We start from the raw sequence: 22128 nt of genomic DNA, 5'->3' as shown, positions 1-22128 counted from the left end.
TAAATTCTGCTTCGACTGCGTTCAAATTTGGCATACAGTCAACGGTTTAGGAATAATTACCATTATTTAAAGGGGGTAATTTCTTTTTGGTAGATGTTTACTTTTCAATAACGAGGGTAAAAGTAGGGTAAACTAAGTGTTAATTTCCTCAGAATGCAATATGCAATAATTATGTGTCCCGAAGGCCTAACCTGGATGTAGGGCACTGCCGTGCCGAGGTAAATCTCCCAGATGGCGTGTCCTGACACTTAACTGATTTCCCTCAGTATGCTTAACTTCACCATTGTGGTCTTACAGGCTTTTTATTTAATTTCTTATTTGATGTGGGTGACCTATTCCAATTTCAGACACTGTGCCCCCCATTATTGTCAGGGTAGGCATGGTAGGGTGTACAAACTGACACCGATCACCTGGATCGGAACTGGCTACGAGACCTTCGTCATTTTCTACATCTGCCAACACCCACAATGAAATGTAGTTATGGATATACCGAATGTTGCCGCCAGCGGAGACCAAACTCGGAATATCTTGCACTGGAGTTAAATACCTTATCCGCTGTGTCACGCTGCGTTCGTGTCTTTTGCACTTTTTGTATTGATACAAAAGTTATGTATAAACAGTCTTTAAAATATTTGTAAACCAAGTTACAACCTTACTAAACCTACCTACTCGGGTTTACCTAATGCAATTGTGATCAAAAAAAATAAGACTCATTTTGTTCTCAAAACAAGACATATAATCACTGAACCTCCAAATTAATAAGTAGCTAAGACCGAAGATAATATCATAAAAAATACTAAAATACACGTGTAAACGACAATGACGTCTCTCTTTTATTTTCTCTGATGACAAAAATATCACCTTTTAAAGGTTATACGTAAGCTTCTATATTGCAAGTTGTTTAGCGTTCAATTGTTATATTGCCGTTTAATTTGGGAATCGCCCACGCCAACTTTTTGACTAGATATTTTGTATTATGTTTTTCTGTAAGTAACTAATTCCCTAAGTTGTCATATGAATAGTGCTTTTCATTTTCGCTGGTTTTGTGTCCGTGACGCAAGCAGACTTTTATACAGCTAGATTTATCTTTACACAGCTTTATAGTGTATGGAGCAGTGTGCCATAATTCTGGCCTCAAATTGTGCTTTAAATTTGCCAATAAAATATTTTTGCATTTATGATGGAGTGATAAAATGTTGAATATCCAGATATTTTGAAAATTACCTCCATTACTTGTACGTGGGCCTCATGGAAGAACAGAGGATACCTTTAAACATCCATTGAATGAGTAACCCAGGCAAAAGAAGAAATCAAACAAACAAACAAACAAACAAACAAACAAACGTGTTTGTTGTTACCGGTTACATTTTGGGTTTTTATTTTATTTTACCCTCCATTTCTTTCTTTCTTTCTTTCTTTCTTTCTGTGAATGTAGTGGGATCTCAAGCAGAATGTGCCAATTGACCATTATTCTGTACTCAAACAACTCTAGACACTAACATAGCGGGTGGAAAAACATACGCAACCACAACAGCCTTGCACCGTCGCCTCATGCTGCTCACTAAATTTACATTGTAGCTTGGGCATACATTGCTGTGGGATGACATTCCATTCCTCAACCAGGATTCGACGCACATTCAATGTGGTTGCATTGGTTTACTCTGGCATGCACGCATAGCACGACCATGCTTGTCCCACAAGTATTCAATCGGTAGTCGTTGATAACCCAGACTCTGGGGGCGAGCATTGTCAGCAAGTATTCAATCGGTAGTCGTTGATAACCCAGACTCTGGGGGCGAGCATTGTCAGCATTTCGAAAAGCAGCAGCCGGGAGAGCTTGTAATGGGATGGCTAAGATCTGGAAGTCATCTCTCTCAACAAGGTTCAAGCAACACCTATTAACAGCAACAGTTGAATCAGTACTGCTCTATGGGTGTGCGGCATGGGCAATCACTTCCAAACTGGCAAAGGACCTGGATGGCTGTTACACCAGACTGTTGAGGGCAATGCGTAATGTCCACTGGAAGTAGCGTACGACAAACAAAGAGCTGTATGGTGACCTCCCAAAGTTATCAGACAAGATCAGGGAAAGAAGGACGCGGTTTGCTGGCCACTGTTACAGAAGCAAGACAGAACCTGGATTCCGAAGCATGGGAAAGAAAAAGAAAACAAAGGAAGACCCGCCCTAACGTATGTCGACATTCTAAGACAAGACACCGCACTTGAATTTACTGACATGGTAACAGCAATGCAAGACAGGACGATATGGAGGGCCAGCACAGTTCGAGGACAACACTCGAATTAAGCAAGTAAGTAAATAAGCATTGTCATCTGGTAAGATTACATTAGTTCTGGGATTGTAACTTGCTGCACAGAAAAATGATCAATTTGGCACATTCTATTTGAGACCTCACTATATTCACAAGACGTGTACTCAGCCGTAAAAAAGGTTATTGTTACATATCTGGTGTCATGGTAAAGGAGAACTAATAGCTGTTAATTAGCTGTCGATTGATATGCAACATTGATATGAACATGTTACAGATATATATATAATAATCTCAAATATAGATGCCCGAAAAAAATATCCAAACTTTTGTTGAGGAGTTTACTAATATGATCCGTTTTACTATTGGTAAATTATATTTTACTGTCATCTCCAGAGTGTTCAGTTCTTTGTATTAGCTGGTCGTATACATGATTACACTGAAAACTATGGAGATTGGAGTAGGAGTGTTGCTGGTTCACCGCATTACTGATGGGGTCTTCCGATGGGAAGATGAAACATCTAAACGTGAGTAAAAAATTGAACTTGTTAAACATAATCTACCAATAGTATGATATCTAACAGTGCTGATAAACGTATTCAAGATGATCCATTTTGTTTGTAAGAAATCATTATAATAAAGCAACTGCGAGGTGGAAAAATCTAACTTAATTCATCTCATGCATGTAAATTGTCCATTGAAATGCGTGTGATCGGCCGTTTAAAAAATGAGGTTGCGATTTGCATCTTTGATACAAACGTCCACGTGTAACGCACGGAGGACGTTAAAATTGACACTTTTGTACTGCGTCACACTGTTCATGCAACGCGACTAATTTGAAAATAAAATATTCGGGAAACACTGGAATACACGCTCAATAGTTTGCTCCCTTACCTTAACCCTTGGAACAAATATAACTCCCGTATGAGCTCGCAAGGCGTATGGAACTTATTTGTCTAATATCAAAATGTTTACGTACCTGAGGTTTTCTTATCACCTTCTAAAAGTTTTATTGCACGTAGATTTCTGGCTTTAAGAATGACTACTGTTAGACGTTCAGCACTTGGAAGATATGCTAATGAAAACATCAAATCGCCAAGATCAGGAGTCTCGTCGTTCTGTTGGAAAACAAGAATTCAGTACATATTATACCGTGTATATAAGAACGATACACAATGGAATAAAAGGGAGACGATCCTCTATAAACAGTGACCGGAGTGTCCATCTCTCTTTCATTGGCAATTGGGCCTGACTCCTCCATGTAATATTGCTATAGGGGGATCGCTGCACCTCCTCCACAGCGAGGAATAACCTCATAATAAAATACGGATGTCTATTATCAAAACAGCCCGTCACAGCAATTACATATTCTGCGCCGCTGGGTGGAGAATAAAAGATGGTGAAGGATGCCGAATTGTATTGTGTAAATGCACACATTAGTAAATACCCCCAGACCAGACCATTTTTGATGGGTGGCTCGATCTTTCTGCACGTGGTGGGAAACTTATTACGATACTCCATAAATAGCTCTATGATTTAAAAAGTGGAATTATCAAGAAATTTCAAGGTTGCAAACATACAGGCATTAATGATAATTCAAAAACCACAGTGATTAATTAAAGTGCGCTATGCACGGGCATAAACCCACAAGCCGCAGCTCACTTTACAGGAATTGGATGACCACTGCAGCCAAAGGCACACCAAATAAGCATCCAGTCTTAGCAAATCTTATAGGCGTAGAACCCTAGCCAACCTCCATCTAGAATAACCATCGCAGCCAGGATCAGCACCTCAAGGTCTTGTGCACGTAACCGAGGCAATAAAGTAGTCCGTGAATCTCAAGTTTGCCTACACATGTTACGAGCACAAACAGGACTACTGGGGCTTGAACTAGCATCGCTAAACATCAATGCACCGGAGTCTCAAGCCTTGCCGATTGCGTTAAATGTTACTAACTTGACTGCTTTGAAAGGACACAAGAATTATTAAAACAATATCTTCAACAAAATCAGTGACATTTTGATCTACATCTTTTATTTAAAATATGACCTATATATACAGAACTCATTTTTGCATTTGGATCACATCAGTTTGCTTTTGATTGAATTAAATAAAAGTATGTACCTTTATTTGCTGTGGCACAGTTTGCAAAGCAACATGATACATCATCGTCGATATTGTGGATGTTAGTATAAAATGTAATTGATACCTACCATTAGATCAAATGCAAAAATAATATTCATTTCTGGAGTGAATATAACATTATTATTATGATAACTGACAACCTGCTTTAGTGAATCATGGGTTTGTATGTCAGTTTTTTTTAAATGTTATTAAAAGATATAACATTTCCATTGCTGTATAACATGTATATTAAAGTGACTTATGTGCAATATAGCAATACAAGCGCTAAGTTTAATTTGTCAGGATAAGCGTACCCGCTGATTCTGATGTACCGGATAGGGAACTTTGTGTGTCCTTTTTTTAAACCTTTCTCACTATTATCATGATAATATTCAATTGCGAGGTAAAACGACTGGTTGTGTAAATTTGGCACCCAAATGTTACGTATGTTGCCTTCGTCTTACCATCGTCTTGACATTCTGAAACTCTGCCTAGAACAAAGTAAATTCTTCTACGATAAAAGAAAAAAGCCTGTGTAGGAGACAACTACTTACCGCTCTCAATTGTAATTCAGGGCACTTAATCTCCTTCCAGACTTCAACTCTTTCACTTAGATCCAATTTGGCTAGTCGTAAAGAGGCTATTCCAATACATTCATCCCTTGAAAACTGGTCAAAATCATACAAATATATTCTCACTGTTTGCCGATGAATATCAGGCTCTGGCACTTCAAACACAAAACTCTCCTTGAATTCCGGACACTGAGATTTTTATGTACTTTACTCTGTAGTGTTTTTGTAGAGTGTGGAACGACGGAGATCTTGCAGTAAGGATCTGCGGTGCCGCTAAAATCTCTAGGTTGAAGGTCCCGAGCTTGGATGAGACATATAGTTAAAAGGCCCATTTCTGCGTTGTATTTTAATGAAAAATTGACGATTCCTAGACAGGGACCATCGAGAGACCCCATTTTACCTAAACCCTGAAAAATAAAGATGATAGAAGCAAATAAATATATTAATACTAGGTTTTTAATCATTTAAGTTAAAGTCACGGGTTCAAATCCTATTACGGTGCGTTTCCAACGAGCTTTGAAATAAATAAACTTTATTTTTTGTTGATTTGTTTTTGGTGGGGTGGGTCGCAAATTAATTTTCAGTTTGATTATATAATTGTCAAATCCCAAAGTACCGATAAACTCTGCTGTTACAAATGACGGCAACATAGTTACCTAACTAGTTTTTAATTACTCTTTTGACGGAGAATTTGATGATCGAAAGCAATCATGATCAAATGATGTACATAATGTTCAAGATTGCAGATAGATTAAGGTAAGAATGCTTTGATGGAGACAACATTTGATGGAGACAATGAATGCTGACCCAGTTTTGTCAAATTCTATTTCTCACTCTTCGAAGTGATCAGAATATTAATTCTCGCGTGGGTTAAGGCTTTTAAGCTAGGACAGTTTGAGCACATACAGGCAAATAAATCATCAATTGCCTCCACTGCATTTGCAATAAGCAATTGACACATATTAGAGCAAGTCTGCTGAAAAGTAAACAATCTTGCGCCGCGGGTATCGTCCGAAATACGTTTCATTTGTATGGAAAAACACACTGCTTTTTTACAGTTTCAGAAGAGTAGCTATTTTTATGTTGGATATTTTCATAAAGAAAAAGAACCCACCACAGGTATAGCTGTTGATTATAAAGAATAAAGAAATTGCAAAATGGATTAAGTTTATGATACTGATTACAAGATCAAGATAATGATATACTTTTACCTCAGACCCGCATTATTGACAACTATGCCATTGTCGAATCTTGATAAAAATATGTTATCATTAATCACGATGAACGCATTCCGTTGAACTCAAAATTATACTTATGTTTATTAAAATTTAAGTGTTTATTAGTAAAATGGTCATAAAGAGTTTATATAATTAGATGATTAGTGACAATTAGCGAAAGCCCGAGTAAAAAATCCACTTAGGAAGCTAACAAACACACAGAGAGTACGGTGACTGAAAATATCAGATGTGAAAATCTATCAATTGCACACAAATTAATACAAATCTGCGTTTTATGCTTAAATGTAATAGCCCGAGTATGCAAAATGGGCAAGTGGACTACGGAGAAGTCTATATTGGTTTACGAATACATCACAGAATTATTGTACAATGCAGTCCGCCCATTGGGTCGCCCTACTGAGCCATTGTACAATGCAGTCCGCCCATTGGGTCGCCCTACTGAGCCATTTTGGTACGAAGTGGGTTGCAAGCTCCCTCCTCTATATTTTCTTTTTAATAAAAACATATAGGCCTACAGATACCGCGGTTATGTTTAAACTCGGAAACTGTTAATTTAAACACTTGTCTTTCCATAAACATACTTTCAGTACGTTGCAGATGTTTGAAGAAGGCTTATCTTTAAGTATCAGTACGAGTTATGCATGCAGCCAATGAGCTGTCAACAATGCACTGTCACAAAATGCAAGAGTGTATAAAACTATGAATGAAGCATTCTGATTCTTACATTGTAAATCAGTGATAGACTTTACAATTATTTGATCGTTGCATTAAGAAGCTCTTTAAGAAATACGATACTCTAAATATTCGCATTTTACATAACTTCGTAGTTTTCGTACTTAATAGATGTATCATAAATATTTCATTAAAACAATCTAAGCTAAAGTAATTTCACCCAGATTTCAAAAGCCGCATAAGAAGACCATAATCTGGACTGGTTATTACGCAGGTTTAAGCAGCGTTATATCAATGCCGCCACCCCAACCATAATATCATAACTCAACACTTTTAGCAAAAAATGGTTCCATGTGCACCAAAAAAGGTTCTTAAGCAGCCATATAACCTAAAATAGATTTGTGGAGAACTACAAAGGGATCTGCTGAAAGAACCATTTTGGTTTCCTAGAAACCTTTCCTATTATGAGTAGTGCTGTATGCAGAATCCATAGAATCCAAAGAGTTTAATATTAATCTCTTAATCCTTACTCTCTTAAGCCTAATCATAATCCTAACCTTAATCCGAACCCTTATCCTGATATCTTGAGAGGGCGTCATGCAGTAGGCTAACTCAAATTGAACCCAATAAGCCCATCTACATCGTATCCTATTCAGTGTTAGCGATTGATTGTATTTTGAAGCCATCCCTTAAGCAAGATGTTTCTTTCTTGTATAATATAAAATATAGATGCAATCGCTTATATCAAGAAAATTCAAGGGCACTGCTTCCGTACATTAACTTTTCAGAAAATGCTGTCTATATATAAAAGCGCCGATAATATGGCTGTGGTTGTTAGATATTGCAAATGAAATATACACAAATATCTCAAATGATTAATTGGTTTTATTGCTGTTTTCCACTGATATTGGCACTCTCTTGTCGAATTTCTTGTTAAAGCAATTATGTGTCTTCTTAAAATAGGGGATATTTTTGCTAAAACATATTTAACTGTTAAAGATTTGTAAAAGAAAAAGATGTTTTTCAACAAAGGGACTTCAAAACGATGATTGATTGATGTTATTGTCATGTCAGAACTTAAATAAAAGAAACGCAAGAAATGGATTGAACAAAGATTGACAACAAACTACGTGGTCAGTTAAAAACAAAATTGCATTTGGTACGAGTTTGACAAACAAAGTGTCATTTCTGTCAAACAAAAACACACCTGGGGGCTATTTCTCAATCAGAAAAAGGAAATATTTTTGATGCAAAATGCCTCAATACAAAATCACATCATACACTGCAAAATATATGAAAAAGATCCAACAATTATTTTATGTAAATATTTTTTCGGCGTGTATAGCTTGATGGTTTCTTTTTGCTTTTATGGCTTAATACGCTTCGTTTGATCGTACTGGGTATCATTTTCATAAAGCGTATATTCAGCTACATGTTAGATACAGATTGTGGAAAATGATATTATTTCAAGAGTACTATTGTGTTTGTATTTTGACACCTTACTGCATTGAGAACTCAGAAAGTCTTATTATTGTGTCTTTATAGAAAATGAATTTGACATTATACTTAACCTATATTTCTACTAAATGTAGCAGGGACCTGTGGGATGGTATTAAAGCCTTCTCCACAGGTCAGTTGTATAAAGGCTTTCAATGAATTCATCATGTGCATGTGTTTTTTAAGCGTGATGGATTATAAAATTAATGAGAGTTCATACTCGTAGTTGAACTTTTTTTTATAAATATTGGTTACCTGTGTGCGAAAACGACACAGGAATTCACAAGTCTCCGTGAACCAATAAAACAATGATAAAACAGGAAAAACGAACAAATAAAGAAAGAAAAACATAACAAATATAACAAGCGATCAAACAAAATACGACTCGGGCACCACGAATTGAACAAGCTGTGCTTCACCGTGGAGATACAAATCTGCCTTCGTGTAGCAAATATGGTTTTCTTCTAGGGTTACCATGGTTTTTAGTAAAGAAAACTCTTTTAATTAATAAAAATTCCTTTAAAAAAGGAATGAGCGCCCAATGTCAGCTTGGATGTGATATGGTGAATTCCATGGTGTGTAGATTTGGTATTATAATGATTTTTCTAGGGAAAAGTAGAAGATGATCAAATGCAAGAGAAATGTGTTTGATTGGGGAAGGTGTGTGACAGGACCGTTTTGGATGAAATAAATGGAAATGAAGCTTTCGTGTCAATTTGCGATTATGTGGGGTAGGGGAGTTATGTTTTTGGGGCCTATTGTAGTGAGGATATTGCTTTGGATATTGAATATTGTTGAATTTCGTTATGCAGGGGTATATGATGAATAGTATAGAAGACACAAATAAGTAAGCTCCCCTGGCAAATACAGGGGTTACCCCCACCCGGGATCTACGCCTATGTTGACCAAAAGAAAACGTTGAATTTTTTTATAAATGTATAACGTCTGTGATACATATCATCTACATGCTAATACACTGAAAATCAAATAGAAAATCAAACTGAAAATCAAACTGAAAATCAAATAAATGAAGGATAAAAAACAATTACAGAACATTCATTCTTCATAAAAGTAGCTATGGGTACACAATGTTTACAAGATAAGAACGTTAATGTTTTGTACATGAACGTAACGTCTTTGATACATAGTTGTTAACACACTGAAAATCTGACTAGAAATGTACAATTTGATGATATCCAAAAGAATACTTAGCATTGAAGAATTTAAAAAACTTTCATTTGTTAACATACACGTAGCAATGATTAACAATGTTGAAAATACAAACATAACGTTTTGTTCATAAACGTAACATCCTCGACACATCTTAACATCCTCTATAATATCCTCGATACACTGAAAGTCTAAATAGAGATTCTACAATGTGATGATATCTAAAAGGATTCTTAGCATTAAAAAGTAACAAGAAATGTCAACGCCAGGGATGCAATTCATATTTCACAATTTTACATTGACAAGTACTTGGAATGCTATTGCTAGTAATTTTTTTGTGTGTAGCACATGCACAGCTAACCGGGTGGGAAATGTTGTTACCACCAATGACATAGTATAGGAAATTCTTAAGAATTTTTATGTTGGAAGCTAAAGTGATAAATGTGTGCTAAATGGGTCTACATTTAATTTATACTTGTACAAACAAAGGGATCAATGGAAATCACATCCACCGAGTTTCGCATCAAATAAGAATGTTTACTGCCGGTGATCATAACCAGCCATGACAATCCAAATATCTATTATCAGTAACTGCTAACATTGATACGACCTTGATGGTTTTAATGCTTAATTGTGATTACGGTATGACACGACTTTGAACATTCTGACAATCCAAATATATACTTAGTCCACCTCAGATGACCTTTAACAATTTTGGCGCAGAATTGTGATCGACATTACTTAAAAGGGCATTTCGTGATCCACAGCCTCATCCCCCCACTTTTCTCAAAAAAAGTTGAGATTTTTATACCACTGGAATACTCTGGCTACCTAATGTTTATGTACAAAATATTTCTTGCAGATTAATTCGTTTAGCAAAGATATCGCGAAATTTGAATTTCGTTCTGGTGCACCAGAACGAAATTACAACGTATTGTCTATGGAGCAGTGTAATACACATAATCATGCATAACTCGCAAACGCAAAATCGGAATCAACTGAAATTTTGGGAATATGCTTTTTCGTGGATATGTACTGACAAATGTCATAAAAAGAGGATGCTAGGATCACAAAATACTCCTTTAATTCACCTCGGATGACTTTGATCTGACATTCAACATTTTCGCGCTTACACCAATCATGTCCATAACAATTTAACTCTTACAACTTCCTGTCAACTCTAATTTAAAAGTCTAAATTTCTGTCTGTTTGCCTTTTCTGTCTTGTATACCATTTAGTACACTACAGTTTTTTACAATTAAGATAAAGCAAATATTGCTGGGTAGATAACAGGATTTAGCTACAAGTCCATTAAATAAAAAAGACTGCATGATTAGGCCTACTCAATCCAATCATGGAGGTAGTAGCTAGTACTACCTCCATGATCCAATCTTGCATTTTCTGAATGAATTGAATTGTCAAATAATGTCCTAAAAACTTTATTTGTGAACGGATTTTCATCGTTGACAAAACAAAATGTATGTTTAATATATTAATTATTTCAATGAGAGCAGTTCCATTAACTTTCTTCCATAAATAATCACAGAGTATTATCTGTTTACAAAATAAGCGGTTTTTTAATTGTATATTCAGATTTAATTAAAGGAAGTGTCCGGCAATCACAACATTGTGTCTTATATGTTGGAAAAATAATTATCAAGCATCACTCATATGGTTTTATTTGAAACAAACTCATATTAACCATGAAAACGAATAAAAACAGCAATCTCTCAACACGCGATATTCAAAATTCCCGCGCCGAAATTTTCTAGAGCAATGACGTCATGGTTATTTGTACTCATTTGTCGTCAGGCTTCATTGAATTATTAGGACGTCATTGCTCTAGACAATTTCGGCGCGGGAATTTTGAATATCGCGTGTTGAGAGATGGCTGTTTTTATGGTTAATATGACTTTGTTTTAAATAAAACCATGTGATTCGTGCTTGATAATTATTTTTCTAACATATAAGACATAATGTTGTGATTGCCGGACACTTCCTTTAACGTGCAATTATCATTATCAGTGCTACAAAAACATGGCCTTGCTCATGTTTACATTGTATAGTCAAAATAGGCGTTATTGATCTTAGGCCAATAAAAAAAAATTGTTTGCTTGCCCTCAAATGAATTTTCAAAATTGGGTCGGTCGGCCGCGGGATTTCTTTTTTTTTATTACTAGCAACCTCTACTGTTTGTATTAATTAGGTTCAAAATATGAAAAATCAGACAATTATTTTGGTGTCAAAATGAATCAACGAACATTACAAAACAACTAAAATGTTGAACACAAGTTCTAAAATACATTTTTTTTACATCTTCAGAATGCAACAATTTGAAAAGAAAAAAAAACTTTGCAGGAATTTCCAAAAATAGGGTCGGTATTCTTTTGTACAGTAAATAGAAAAAAACACCTTTTTTCTGATTTCCAAAATTTATAGGGCCGGTCGGTTGAGGGCAAGCAAATTACGTCTTTCTTTTTTTTTTTTTTGCCTTATGGTCAACTTGCACTGGGATCGGGCCGATCTTCTGATCAGGAGACTTCCCTGATCAGGGAAGTGGCTGTGTTGTTATTCCAAGCTAGTCCTAATGAAAGGAAAATATGTTAATGTACATGATGTAATAATATGATATGAAGTAATAATGATTATGTCTTGTTATTTCATTTTAAATAAAAATTAAAGGGTCCATCAGTAGCGCTATTAACTAAAGTGAATAGAGATTATTCAAATTAAATAGCGGATACCCCAAATTCGGTAATCACATTGGAATTCTTAATATGCAACTTTTTACCAAAAGAACAAAATAATTTGTCGTGGAATTAATTAAATATTGATCAATTAGTTAATTTAGTCCTACAGAACAGGCCCAGTATTTTAAATTGAATCCAACTACACACACAAAGGAGCTTCAAAACACCTGGTACCATTTTTATTTAAAATGAAATAACAAGAAATAATCATTATTACTTCATATCATATTATTAAATCATGTACATTTGGTTGTTGAGAAAAACATATTTTCCTTTCATTAGGACTAGCTTGGAATAGCAACACAGCCACTTCCCTGATCAGGAAAGTCTCCTGATCAGGAGCTGTATCAGCACACGGTTCTTTAACCCCAATACATTTGTACATTCATTGAATGACTTTGAAACTTTGGGTACAAAAACTCATACTCCGCAACTTAGGTCAAATTTTGCACTATGATTGTTTGGGCTATGCCATTGAGATTAGGCTATTGTGGTCCATAGTGTTGGTCACCGTCTATCGGGTTTTAAGAGGCGGTAAACCGGTTTAAGCCATTACAAAGGTCACGGTTTATTTGGTGTTTTTATAAGTCCATTAATTTTGTATTTTAAACAAGAGAATTCTGCAAACAGAATTCCACATAATGGAGCTTTCTTTGAGTTATCGTATCTTACCGCTGTCCTTTCTTTATACATAACAAGAGATGGATCTAGGGTAGCAGGATCGAGTTTGTCTGTCATAGAAGGCCTCTTTGGACTGGGGAGTGGTGCCACAAGTGACGGCTGTGGTTTTTCTAATGTGAATGAATCATTAAATCCCGGTGACGTGGCTGAAGGAAAAGAAGAAAGGAAAGGAAAACAGAGTATAAACAGAGTAAATGTAATGTACTGTCTACATCACCACAAATCTGGAGAAATGTAGAGTACTGGTGGGGATTGTAAGGTGGGATTATATTTGTTGTGACAAGTTTAATCTCTCTGCCATGCAACCTAACGGGTAGTGTGGTCATGCAATGGAAATATGGATTCTCATTGGTTGGGCAATACACTTAAATAATTATAATAGGTGGGAAAATTAGAATTCTAGAATAGTGATCGCCAGCCCAACCATTATCCAAACCCGAATCTATCGATTCTAACCTTAATCGGAGATGGTACATAACACAGTACTTTTCACTTATGACCTCGGCTGAGGTCATTTAAGCTTAATATTGAGTGTATTTATAACACTTGAAACAATCTATTGTATAAATACCCGGTATTAAATATTGTTATATGGAAAGGTTTCTATACAAAAACGATTCTCGTATAAACCACCATGCGCACAGTTTCCACCTCAATACACCTGAGCACACATTTTCGTCCAAGAGTATAAATCATTCTGGGACACCCTGTAGATGAAAACGAAAGACCCTTGATTTTGATCATCTAGCTCTAAAAGACCCCTAAATTGTTCATTCCTCACATTTCTGGGTTTTTTTTATTAATGTAATTTTCAACCAGAAAGCCAAGAAAGACCCTTGATTTTGACTATTCGTAGCTCTAAAAGACTGCCCGTTTACTTGTTCGCAGCTCCAAAAGACTCCTTTTTACTGGTATAGGCCTACCGTCAGCTCCCAAAGACGCACCATCTCAAAAATCTTTAAAAAAACATACATACTAAAACAATAAACCAAAAGTTTAAAATGTGCCTCCCCTCCCTCCCCGGGGACCAACCCACTGTGATTTCTCAACCTAGTCACCTCACTGAATCGTTCTACAACTGGCCTTAAAATGACCATATCAAACATTTTAGTACAGTGATAGCTCCATCTGTTGTAATTCAGTCTTATACATCATAGAAAAACATTAATTTGATAAGGTTGTCGATAACCCAATTTTTGCATTGTTACGTAAATTTACGTAAAAAGACATCAGCGAGAGTTAAAGTTAGGCATTCAGGCATTTTTAAGTGAAGGTTACGCATAGTTACGGGTAAGGTTAGGGCTACGCATAGTTGAGGTTAAATGTAAGGTGAGGCATATAGTTACGGGTAAGGTTAGGGCTACGCATAGTTGAGGTTAAATGTAAGGTGACGCATAGTTACGGGTAAGGTTAGGGCTACGCATAGTTGAGGTTAAATGTAAGGTGAGGCATATAGTTACGGGTAAGGTTAGGGCTACGCATAGTTGAGGTTAAATGTAAGGTGACGCATAGTTACGGGTAAGGTTAGGGCTACGCATAGTTGAGGTTAAAATAATGTAAGGTGACGCATAGTTACGGGTAAGGTTAGGGCTACGCATAGTTGAGGTTAAATGTAAGGTGACGCATAGTTACGGGTAAGGTTAGGGCTACGCATAGTTGAGGTTAAAGGTAAGGTGACGCATAGTTACGGGTAAGGTTAGGGCTACGCATAGTTGAGGTTAAAGGTAAGGTGACGCATAGTTACGGGTAAGGTTAGGGCAACGCATAGTTGAGGTTAAATGTAAGGTTACGCATAGTTACGGGTAAGGTTAGGGCTACGCATAGTTGAGGTTAAAGGTAAGGTTACACATAGTTACGGGTGAGGTTAGGGCAACGCATAGTTGAGGTTAAATGTAAGGTTACGCATAGTTACGGGTAAGGTTAGGGCTACGCATAGTTGAGGTTAAAGGTAAGGTTACGCATAGTTACGGGTAAGGTTAGGGCAACGCATAGTTGAGGTTAAATGTAAGGTTACGCATAGTTACGGGTAAGGTTAGGGCTACGCATAGTTGAGGTTAAATGTAAGGTTACGCATAGTTACGGGTAAGGTTAGGGCTACGCATAGTTGAGGTTAAAGGTAAGGTGACGCATAGTTACGGGTAAGGTTAGGGCTACGCATAGTTGAGGTTAAAGGTAAGGTGACGCATAGTTACGGGTAAGGTTAGGGCAACGCATAGTTGAGGTTAAATGTAAGGTTACGCATAGTTACGGGTGAGGTTAGGGCTACGCATAGTTGAGGTTAAATGTAAGGTTACGCATAGTTACGGGTAAGGTTAGGGCTACGCATAGTTGAGGTTAAATGTAAGGTTACGCATAGTTACGGGTAAGGTTAGGGCTACGCATAGTTGAGGTTAAATGTAAGGTTACGCATAGTGAAAGTTGCGCATAAAGTTACGAATTACGTTAAAGTTATGCATAAAGCTACACATAAAGTTACGTATTACGTTAGAATACGCTACAATAAAATGAGAAATAATCCATCTCATTCATTACTTCACCTCTGCATTATCTCATTTTCACCTCACAATGTGAATTCTCGCTCAAGAAAGTTCTATATGTCACTGAAATGACCACATACTACACGTTAATAGCCAGAGGCAGTGGTCAATGGATCAATGATCGAGTTACGTTAAATAAGATAACCGTGTGCAGTCAAACAGTTACCTTCGCTGAGGCATTTATTTGATTGTCAAATGTTGACAATCTCACTACGTATATGCAACAGGCATTGTTTAAATGAGTTATTACCATCGATTTGGCTGTTGAAAAAAGGTGAATTGTCGCATATTCTAATGGCACCTGTAACTTAATGTTGACGAATGTAGAAGAGAAGCATACAACAACGATGATAAATAGATAAGTCTGTATAAGTAGACAGAAATTCATAAAAAGTTATTTCTACGAGTATACGCAGTTATCACAGTACCGGCGCAGCCGGTCCCTGTGTGAGTGGTCGAGCTTTCGTCAAATGTGTCTCTGACTTCATCAGGACTCTGATGAAGCCAGATACCACTAATACACAAGGACTGACTGCGCGGGTACTGTGATAACCGATGGGAATATGAGTGAGCTTGCGATTTTGAAACGTACGTATCATACGCCCGTGCATCTATTCAAAATCACTCTCATGTGACAGGATTTTGAATACAGTAAGCCAAAGAATTAACGTATCAGTTATGTTCACCACTGTATATCCTCAACAAAGACAGATATGTCATAATTGGAACCAGCAGCAAATAGCTGCATCTTTTATCTCGAATTTTAAGACCTCATTCGTTGAAATTGTTCAAGAAATAAAGACACGACGATCGGAAAACCCAAGGAAGATGACAAAGTAAAAGTTGCAGTTTGCTCAATTGCATGCCCTATTGATTTGTACGCAAAGCGTTCGCGAACAAGAGAACTAGCGCCGTGCTTCCATTGATTAGAACATAAAAGTGCAACCTTTGATTTCGTTTCTTCATTAGGTTTTAGATCACTGTTTCTTTGATTCCCAACCAATTTCAACAAATAAGGTCTTAAATCAGAGCTAAAGAGTACAGGTATTGGCTGCTTGTTTTAATTTTGACATATTTGTCTTTATTTAGGATATGCAGAGGTGAATACAACTGGTAACTTAATATTTTTGCTTACTCTAGATGCACGGGCGTATGATACCGGTAAGTACGTTTGGAAATCGCAAACTCTATACTATAACTTATTTACAGGTTATACAATCCATGATCTCATTGGTGATTGCAGTGATCCATCGCTCATAATTTAGATGAATTGAGTAATTAATTTCTGACAAACCTGTAGGTATAGTAAAGCTGTGAGATGGTGATACTGATGATCCGTTGCACTCGGATATAGTCATCGATGAGTCCGATGCTGTACCACTATGGGAAAATAATTAAAAAATACGTTCATTAATGAGACATTTTGACTAGAAAAGTGTAGTTGTGTCAATTTGGGTACTTAATGGGAAAAGACAATGTGACTAGAAATGCATCATCTCTTGTCCGTTTCACGGTAAGAGAGGACCACTACGACTAATCACCGTGGTGTTGAATAGCCATCAAATGTATTGCAGTGATAGCATGACTAGGATTTCTCGTCGAAAAAAAAACGACTTTGTAGTTTAAGAGTGTATAACCCAACATTATGTTATTGAACCGTTTTGACCAAAACCAAAACATGCCTATAACTTGTTCATGATTTTTTTGTAAACAGTTTTGTTGTGCTTGCTAGGGAGCTCCAATTGCGATAAAACCGGATCATCAGCCTTTAAGTCAAGCATATGCTTTTACCTTTTTATAATTTGAGAAATCCCACGCACCACGAATGATAAAATCTTGATATTACGACGAGTAAAATAGACCTGGGGGAAATTAAACTTATATCAGAAAAAGCAAATACATATATTATTTGAAAAGAGCCATTTTCTCCTTACTTTAAGCCACAAGAGGTTTAGCCACGGAATTACAAATTTAATTTTAAAACGTCTTTTATAAGACTGGATTAAGTACATTGAAATTAGGAAGCGCAAGTCAATTTATTTTCAAGTAGGCCTATTGAATTAAAAAACAAGTCTAGTATACAAGCTGAAGAGTCGGAAATAACAAGCAAAACATCGCTGATACAAAGTATCGAGGATTTAGGTCAAATTGGGGTCATTTTACCTTTGAAAACAACCAGCATCGTTGCCTTAAATATAATCTGCATAATTAAAATGATCGTACTTTAATAAGGGCCATACAGACTCCGCATATTCGACGTAGAATACACGATGTCTCCGTTATTTAATCTATTTCCAGTAATGTTTAGATTCTAACAAATGTTTGATGACGTTGGGTCGAATGTCTGTTGGAAATATATTGTCAGTTTTACGTTTTCAAACACTCGTTAGATGTTAAACATTACTGGAAATAGAATGGGAATATATCAAATAACGAAGACATGTTACATCGAATATTCTACATCCACTAAAAGGTATAGCAGCCCTTATATTCTTATGTTACTGTTTGCGCTTCATGAAAAAACCGTTTATCATTTTGAGCAGAAGTATAATTATAGACGTGTGTTTTAAAGACGCTTTTACTAATTTGGGATTCGGGAATTTTTTAATGTAATGCATTAACAATGCAAAAGCGTGTTGCTGATATCAAATAACAACCTCTTTATAGAACAAAACCTCTTTTGGTCCCTTGTGTGAAAAGTTTTCCACAAAACGTGATTCAATGCGAGTAGATGAGACTGGTAGAAATATGAAGTGATCAGACAATTGAGTTTGAGGTATAGCAGTAATTTCCATTAAATAAAGAAGTTACATAATCATATCAGTTAAAATATAATGACAAATCAAATGGCCTAAATGAGCAACGCTTCGTCCAATGTTATTTTATCAATAGCCTTGAAATTATCTTTGAACAATCTTGACTAACGCTACCTTAATGTCTATCAATATCCCCAAGTGTGAAAATACGTCTTTCAGACGATAAAACAAAATGGCGTTTGATCTCAGCTGGTGTTTCATAAACCACTTATTTTAACATTAAAAATTAAATCAACATGCTATAAAGCTCTTAGGAAATGTGATATATTTAATAGTCTGTGCTAGAGGCTGAGAAACTGCCGACATATTATGCGCACTCCGATCGGTATCACGAGAGGAGAGTCTTTGACAAAGACTGCGTATTTAAGTGCATTTTCATGTGAAATTTTTTTTTTTAAACATCATTTTTGAAGTTGATGAACAAGACACTATTAATAGGTTAATGAACGCGTATTACTTGTTGGGAGATATATTAGACAAAATAATGCACGCGATGTTGATGCGTCTAATACACGAGCCCCGAAGAGGGAAGTGCATTAGACGCATCAACATCAGCGCAAGTACATGTGCATTTAAGCGTAGTAATACGCGTTCATTAACCTATTTCATACACGAGAAGAAAACTGCATGTGAATTTTGCTGTTTTTATAGCAAAATTATCACTGAAAATGTTGGAAAATAGAACCTAATATAAATGCATCAACCCGTCGAAAATGAATCAAGCCTACGCGACGCGTACGCGTGCGAAAGCGCTGCACATAGTACGCGGCGTGCACATTAGACACAATCAATGCATGGTTTGGATTTTTTAACGTTTGCTCTGATTGGTTCTCGCTATCTAAGAGTGTATGAATTTGCGTTTTTTTAACATGTGATAAATTTTCGCTTTAATACAAGGAAGAAACAACACAAGGAGGCTAAGCCAATGTTTCTTTTACAACGACAAGGTACATTTTTCAAATTAGTCTATTCAGTATTTTGATTTTAACGATATGATCATATACCCTATTCGCAACCCCTTCGGAGCGGGTCGTTCATGTAACCATCTAACACCTGAACATACACCGGGGAACATGCAAAAAGAATGCAGTCAATTTCGAAAAAGGTAGGGTATCCAAATCCATCCGGCGCTGTGAAAAATAAATAATATATAATTTATGTACTCGAACCTATAACAGTCTTGTATTCCATTTTTACAAATAGAAATGTATAAATTCGCCATGGTGGACTTGGCGCAGCCATTACGCAACATCCTATCAGCAATAGTACCTAAATAATCATTCACTACATACATGAATAGGAAAGCAAGGTGTGGATATTCATGAATTTTCCCAAAAGGACTACTGTAAAAAGTCTGAAGATTGGGAGATCCTGTAACTTAGGCCCTACATATGTTATGACAAACCAATTTTACAGAAAAGTTATGGGAAGCGTTTAAAAATTATTTTATTTTATAATGATTTTTATTCGGTTAAATACACCAAATTGTGAGCGACAAGTTGCTGAAATCAACTGCCCTACCATTGAAAAGTACAGGAAGACCACCCACTGTGCTAGCGGTCAACTCTCCAAACATACTGGCGCCCAGCCATAATGGCAGCCTCCTCTATCAAGAATTGATAAATACGGAATAATGGATTTTAGAATACATTATTTTTAATGCAAATAACACACGTTTTGAAATTTAGTTTTTAAAAACAGCACTGATTGAAAAAAAATTGAAAGAACGTATTAACAAATGTTTGTTATTGTTGTATCATTTTTAAATTGACATCAAAGCAATTTTCTATTCATATTGGAGTAAATGGTTTTACGTAATAGACGTGCCAGTCTGCGTTAAGTAACGCGTGCCTATTCAAAAGAACGTGACTTTGGGAAAATATTAACTTCATATTTTGATAAAAGATATTATATTTTTAAATATTAAGTTAAAGTAAAATTGGAATAGAATCTGTGCAAGGTCATTTGCTTCAATATGAAATCAAATTATTAACAACGGCGTTTAGTGTTCGCCTTGACCAGGTAGATTATTGTTAATGTGGACGTAAAATTCGGGAGAAATGTTGAGAAATATGGCAATATTGATGGGTTCCGAGCAAACATAAGCGTGTTTTGGTTTTGGTCAAAACGTTTTAATTACATTAATTGCCGGGTTATATAAAGGTCATGAATTCGTATTTAAAACCTCTTTTTATATGAAAATATACCACAGCAACAGTTTGAAAATGTTATATGCCCTTTATATAACCCGACATTTAAACGTTTTCTGTAAAATATTTTGTATTTGCCGGGTATATCTCTACCAGAACATGAAACAAACGAGGGTTAATTCTGGTATCAGTGACCATGGTGACAGGTCTTCCAAAAGAGAAGGTCAATGCGGGCAAAAGGCCGTGCCTATCGTAAGCTTTTTGTTGTTCGCATGAATATAAGCTAGATAAAATCAGTGTCTTATTTCGAAGCTTTACCAATTGATGCATTTGGACTGACATTCGGTAAATCAACTAACGGTACCGAAAATGAAAATTTTACAAATATGTTTATTCGGAATTATTTCGGAATGTTGAAAATTATCCAATCCCATTAAATCTCGATTCTCGAGGCTCATTATTGATATGGAATACTCCAGTTTAAGCATGTCATAGATTAGAATAATTGCTACAGGTCAGTGTCGTATGAGACCTTAGCTAGACCATTTCAGAACAAAATGACCGAGGAATAATTTTTGATTGGCACAACATAAACACGACAAAAAGGCATTCTCAAATTACATGGCCACTTATAAGCTGTATGAGACGACAGTGTATTTATAACAGGCAGCAAAAGAATAACAAAATATATCACTTTAGTCGCTGATATATGACATCAACCTATTTATATACGTGTACAATATGTCGACCTCAATGTTTTTAGAAAATTGCATGATTAGGATAAAGTAAAACCTGTCTTCCAAAACTGTTGCATATCCTGAGAATAAATTATCAGCATCTTCACAATCGCGTTTGTTTGGTTTCATATGCTAACTAAAGCTTCTGTTTGATATAACTAAACTCATTTTTGATATAATCGAATGTAATATATGTTGCGCTTACGGTAGCGTTTTTAAGACAATGGCACGCATATCCTTTCCTTGTTCAGGATAATAACGTAACACCCCGCATTAACGCAAGTGGTTTAGGGCTTAAAGCAATGATCTCGTAAATCTGATGTATTGGGGTCAATTCCCTGGCGGGATCACTTTTCCTTGCTGTTTTCTCTCTTTTAATAACTGCTCGACGGGGAATCTTATAAAGCATTTTTTTGCTTGGCTTACAAGCCAAGCAATATTATCATTCGTTTGCGACCTCGACCTTTGACCTGAAGTAGGAAACTAGTCTTGTTAACATGCATTTGCTTCATCCTCAGTAAAACAATGTTGTAGGATAATGCTTAAAATTTAAGTTGTGAGTTTGCAGGAGGCTAAAGAGTAGCCTCACTCCCCATGACTTAATTCATTTAGCTATATATTCAGCAGTGAACTCTTTGACTTGACCATGTTAACCCAGGGATGAAATAGCAACCTCCCAGGTAACCTTGTTTCCCTCATAAAGCAGTGGTTAGTAGTACTGTTTTTTGACCTGAAGGATGATGAGTTTTAATGACTGTTGACAGGTGTAACATGGAACTTGCTTGGGTTTCCAAGATAAATTTAACCAAATTCCAATAATTATTATATTGTCCTTGGACATGGAACAATTGACCAAGAACAATTTTGGTGGTTAATGAACTTTCGCATCACTCGTTATGAATTCGGCAGAGTGACGA

The 22128-nt window shown here is 36.2% G+C and overlaps 1 protein-coding gene across 1 annotated transcript in view; it reads right to left on the bottom strand.

Annotated features, from left to right (window-relative positions):
- LOC140138154 (synaptotagmin-5-like) overlaps positions 1-22128 on the bottom strand; it is a 114720-nt gene that overhangs the window by 12415 nt on the left and 80177 nt on the right. Inside the window, 5 exon segments of the mRNA XM_072160086.1 lie at positions 3247-3385; positions 4946-5151; positions 5154-5370; positions 12963-13117; positions 16803-16888. Coding sequence (XP_072016187.1) covers positions 3247-3385; positions 4946-5151; positions 5154-5370; positions 12963-13117; positions 16803-16888 — 803 coding nt within the window.

The sequence above is a fragment of the Amphiura filiformis genome, chromosome 17 (genome assembly GCF_039555335.1).
Source record: "Amphiura filiformis chromosome 17, Afil_fr2py, whole genome shotgun sequence".
Taxonomy (NCBI): domain Eukaryota; kingdom Metazoa; phylum Echinodermata; class Ophiuroidea; order Amphilepidida; family Amphiuridae; genus Amphiura; species Amphiura filiformis.
The sequence above is the reverse complement of the archived record's forward strand: the minus strand, read 5'-3'. Positions and strand labels throughout refer to the sequence as shown.